The 5,277-nt window shown below is 39.8% G+C and overlaps 1 protein-coding gene across 1 annotated transcript; it reads left to right on the top strand.

Annotated features, from left to right (window-relative positions):
- The first annotated feature begins 2,458 nt into the window (after nucleotides 1-2,458).
- Nucleotides 2,459-3,397, top strand: OR13P2 (olfactory receptor family 13 subfamily P member 2). The gene has a single exon (NM_001390094.1). The coding sequence runs from the start codon at nucleotides 2,459-2,461 to the stop codon at nucleotides 3,395-3,397; it is 939 nt and encodes a 312-aa protein (NP_001377023.1).
- The last annotated feature ends 1,880 nt before the right edge of the window (nucleotides 3,398-5,277 follow it).

Genomic DNA, 5,277 nt, shown 5'->3' with positions numbered 1-5,277 from the left:
TGCTCAAACTCATGTCCATCAAGTCGGTAATGCCATCCAAACCATCTCATCCTCTGTCATCCCTTTCTCCTCCTGCCTTCAATCTTTCCCAGCATCAGGGTCTTTTCCACTGAGTCAGTTCTTCACATCAGGTGGCCAAAGTATTGGAGCTTCAGTTTCAGCATCAGTCCTTTCAATGAATATTCACATTTGATTTCCTTTAGGGTTGACTGGTTTGATCTCTTTGCAGTCCAAGGGACTCTCAAGAGTCTTCTCCAACACCACAGTTCAAAAGCATAAATCCTTTGGCACTCAGTCATCTTTATGATCCAACTCTCACATCAGAACATGACTACTGGAAGAACCATAGCTGTGACCATATGGACCTTTGTTGTCAAAGTGATGTCTCTGCTTTTTAACATGTTGTCTAGGTTTGTCATATATAGCTTTTCTTCCAAGGAGCTATGACAGGTGAAATTACATACTGTCAAATTTTCCTACAGAAAGAGTAGAGTAATTTATTCCCATATGAATTCTCGTATCAATATATAAGAATTTTTCTTTTTCTGTAAGCTGGTTGATGTCAGATATTATCATTTTAAAATAATTTTTTGTCAATGTTAGGTTAAAACTATTTCATTGATGTTTTAATTTTCAGTCTTTGATTACTATTAAGTTTAAATTTTCATAGTTCATTAATCTCCTCTTTTGTAAATGGATTATTCATATTCTTAGTTATTATTTTTCTTTATGATGAAATGATCTTTATATTCTAATGATATTAATCACTTGTATTCCACATATGCAACAGATATTATTCATTTTTTTTTTAACTTAGAGAAAAATTTCCTTTTTATGTATCCAGGAGTATTCATCTTTTTCTTTAATTTTCTTCCTTTATTTTTATGCTTACGTGAAAGAAAGAAAATATTGGTTTGGGTCATGGGGAACATAGCAGCTTGAGCATAATGTAGAGACAGGCAAATTGTGAAAGAACCAAATTTCCCTTTACAACTAAGTAGATCTGTTCTCAAAGTGTGACCCCCAGAATCTGCATTACCTAGCAACTTATTAGAAATGAGAATTCTCAGGCTCCACGCAAGATTTTCCAAACCACAACTTGGTATGAGGCATAGCAGCATCTGACAAGCCCTTCAGGTGATTCTGAAGCACAGGAAAGTCTAAAAGCACTGAGTTACAGGAATTGGGGGTTTGTGGCTGGTTGCCCTGGTAATAGGAGTAAGGAGAAACATAGAGCAGGGAGACAAAAAAGAGATGAGAAGAAGTTCCAGGAAGGATGTTAGAAAGAGCTGGCTGGAGGATAGAGAGGAAAATCTGCTGCACAGATGACTTACGGACTTTACGATACTGTGTTCATTTGTAAAATCATTTTCTGTTCTGTGCTTCAGTGTATGTCATCACCCATAACCTACACCTTCAGGTTAAGTCTTACAAATAGCATCCTTGTGTTGGTGAACTTTGGGGCATAAAGGAGAAAGAGAATAGGGGTGAGCCACTGAAGAGGTCAGTACTGACACAAGAAGGTCAATTAGGGGGGGTCAAGGTTTGAACAGCAGCACAGATTTTAGAACAAAATGAATAGAAATGCATAAGAATCCCTCAACAATACTGAGGAAATATAGAGCAACTCAAATGTTGCTTTGTTTGCTTATTAGAGGAAAAAGGGTCAACACCATGACGTTGAAGGACTTAGAACATTCTGGTGATGCCAACAGCCTTTCTCTGTCCCATCATAAAATAAATATTCACCCATGTGTATTTTCTCCTAGGTTGCTTTATAATCATATTTTTTTGTGTTAAACTCTTTGACATATTTAGAATTTATCTTGGTAGACTGTGTGAAATCACTTTTCCACCCATATTATTTTTAACTCTTCCTTACCTCTCTGATTTATAACAAATGGTAAGTTTTGGGCGAAAACATGATGAATCAATGACATCATTAATGAATACCAGTAAAGTTTTGTTCACTAGAGAAAGGTAAATCTTAAGCATGAAGTCAAAACTTCATGCAGAATTCACTTTAATCCCCAATTCTAAACTTAATGCTAATCCTAACAGTGATAAAAACCTTCACCCAAATAATGAGTATAATAGTCCTAATCCTGATCCTTAAACCAAGGCTTAGAAACCTCTGTTGTCCCAAGAAAAACAGAAAAGGGGATGAATAACAGAGAGAAAAGTAATTTTGTCTCAGGAAGGGAGTTAACAGAATGGAACATCGAATACAGCACGTCCCTGACTTAGTCTTCTCTGTTTCATAACAATGACCCTCAACTTAATCCCAAACCAAACCCCAAAATCATTCAAGTTATTATGGGGACATATCCAGTAGTACCCCCAACTGCTAATTTAAACTTCCTGTTAGGAGACATAAATGAAATAAGTGTGAAAATTCCCTGGCACTGAAACCCAATAAATTACATATACTTCAAACTCTTTAAACAGGCAGAGCACAATGCAGGAACTCAACCAGTCCACTGTGACAGAATTCATCCTAATGGGCTTTGCCTCAAACCCCAGGACCAATCCTCTGCTCTTCACCTTCTTTCTAGTCTTTTACCTGCTGATTCTTGTGAGCAACAGCCTCCTCATCACCCTCATCCACCAGGACACACGCCTCCACACGCCCATGTACTTCTTCATCAGTGTCCTTTCCATGCTGGACATGTGCTACACCACCACGACTGTGCCCCAGATGCTCGTGCATATTCTCAGCAAGAAGAGAGCCATCTCTTTTGCTAGATGTGTGGCCCAGATGTACATCTTCCTCCTCTTTGGGATCACTGAGTCCTGGCTTTTCTCCATCATGTCAGTGGACAGGTACGTGGCCATCTGCCACCCTCTCTGGTATAAGGTCATCATGGGCCCCTGGGTGTGCCTTCTCATGGTGGGCATCTGTGCAGCCTATGGTGTGGTGGGTGGTCTGTGCTTTACCTTCTTTGCTATGCGCCTTTCCTACTGTGGTCCTAATGAAATTGACCACTACTTCTGTGAGGTCCCTGCGGTCCTGAAGCTGGCCTGTGAAGACACATCCCTCAATGATTTGGTGGACTTCATCACCGGCTTCAATGTCATTGTCGTCCCACTCTCCCTGATTGTCCTTGTCTATGTCAACATCTTTGCCACCATCATGAAGATCCACTCAGCCCAGGGGAGGATAAAGGCTTTCTCCACCTGTGCCTCCCACATCACTGTGGTCACCATGTTTGCTATTCCATGCATCATCATGTACATGAGCCCTGGCTCTGACTCCTTGTCAAACAGTGGCAAGAAAATGGCCCTTTTCTACAACATTGCCACAGCCTTCCTCAACCCTGTCATCTACAGTCTGAGGAATAAGGATGTGAAAAATGCTTTCCTCAAACTGATGGGAAGGGGCAGGGCCCCAGAGTGACACTCTAAAGATGAAGATCTGGAAAGTCTTACAATGCAGAACACACACTCATCAACTCCTCAAACACACTTTCACGAGACCTGAAGTGATGGTCTTCATATAGCTAACTGTCCACCCTGGGCCTGTGGGAGAGAATAGGGTGCTTGGTCATCAGCATTATGTATGGTGGTATGGTTTGAGACAAAGAGGATCCAGATCTAACACAGTGGTCAAGAGCCTGAACTCTAGTGCCAGGCAGACCAGGATGAGAGACTTGGCTTTACCACTCACTAGGCACCTGAATTCTTGCAGCTCATTTAACTTAATTCTAAGGTTTAGACCTCTTCCTCACAAGGAAGTTGTAATGATTAAATGTGATAGTACACTAAAGGTACAGAATTGTCATACAGTAATTTTTTAGCAAACGTTAGTTTTAATTTCTAAAATTTTTTACTCAGGGATGAATTACCAACTCTTATATGGCCATGATCTTCCTGGTCTGTGGAAGCGAATGGATCTCTAGAGAGAAAGGGGAAAATGGGTGGTGAAGGGGGGAGAGAGGAAGAAGGAGAAACTCAGAAATGGTTAAGTGGAGATTCTAAGGTGCAGAAGGGACTTGAAGAGGAGGAAATGAACCTACATAACCCATTCACAAGCTGTGTCAGTTAGATCATCTAGGGTCAATTGAAGTTGTCTGAGAAAGTCAAAAATTCTTTTACCACCATTTTTTTCTGTTCTTTTGTAGTTTTATACTCTTGATTTCCCTTTTCTCCTTGTTTCTACTAATAATAGTGTCCATTTTTGAAAACTATAGCCTCTCTTAGGTAGTCTCAAGGAGAAGGGACTTTGTCCACTTAAGGATGAGAGAAATTGTGTGTGGTGGGGGGGAGGTGAGTACAACCCCTGGATGCAAAAATTAGAGAATTAAGAGAGAGAGGTTAAATATTCAGTGGGGAGTTTTTGCTCTGTTCTCTCTTGCTTGAAGGGACTTTCCCTGAAACAATGTTTATTTCTCATAGAATCTTTACAGATATGAATCCTTTTTTCCCATGTTTCATAGATCTGCAGGGTTATGTACTGAGCATCACCCATATTTACTGACTGCTAGGTGCCAAGGAACTTCAGCACTCATCAAAGCAATTCCCACGAGTTTCTGGAAACTTGTCCCATAAGCCAACATGTTGCCCCCTTGGGTTCATCTTTCCAAGCCTCTTACTGATATTCATTGCCTATGAAATTCCTTGCAAAATAATCATCCAGGCTGACCAAAAAATATAACATGAATGTCTGTCCCCTCCATGAGAGGACATGGGCCATGCCAAGGGTGCAGGTTCAAAACATCCCCAATGTATTATACAATTCTACCATCCAGGTGCTAGAGTGTTTTATAAATAATGAAACAAAATTAAAGACAAATAACAACACAGGGCACATAACTGCAACATACATATAGACATATGAATAAAATCATTAACACAGAAGGAGCTTTGACAAACTGGAAAGAAAATATAAACAATCAGGAAAGCAGATAACAGTTCTTTTTAAAAAATCATATAATTAATAAACATATGGGGAAATCACACCACAGTAGGCACCAAAGAAATGCAAATAAAACATCAGTGAGATAACACTTGTTCATGTTCAGAAACTGGCAGAGTTTTTAAGACAACATATCAGAGTTTGCCAGTATACAACGAAACATGGATTTCATACATTGCTAGTGGGAGCACAGATTTACCTAAAAGTAATATTCATATTTTGTAAAATCAAGCAATAGTAAGTAGTCTAAGCCCTGAATGTATGGCAGTTAGGACTTTCTCAAATCTTCAGTTCAGTTCAGTTTAGTCTCTCAGTCATATCCAACTCTTTGCAAATGCATGGACTGCAACATGCCAGGCCTC

The sequence above is a fragment of the Bos taurus genome, chromosome 3 (genome assembly GCF_002263795.3).
Source record: "Bos taurus isolate L1 Dominette 01449 registration number 42190680 breed Hereford chromosome 3, ARS-UCD2.0, whole genome shotgun sequence".
In the NCBI taxonomy this organism is placed as follows: Eukaryota; Metazoa; Chordata; class Mammalia; order Artiodactyla; family Bovidae; genus Bos; species Bos taurus.
The sequence above is the reverse complement of the archived record's forward strand: the minus strand, read 5'-3'. Positions and strand labels throughout refer to the sequence as shown.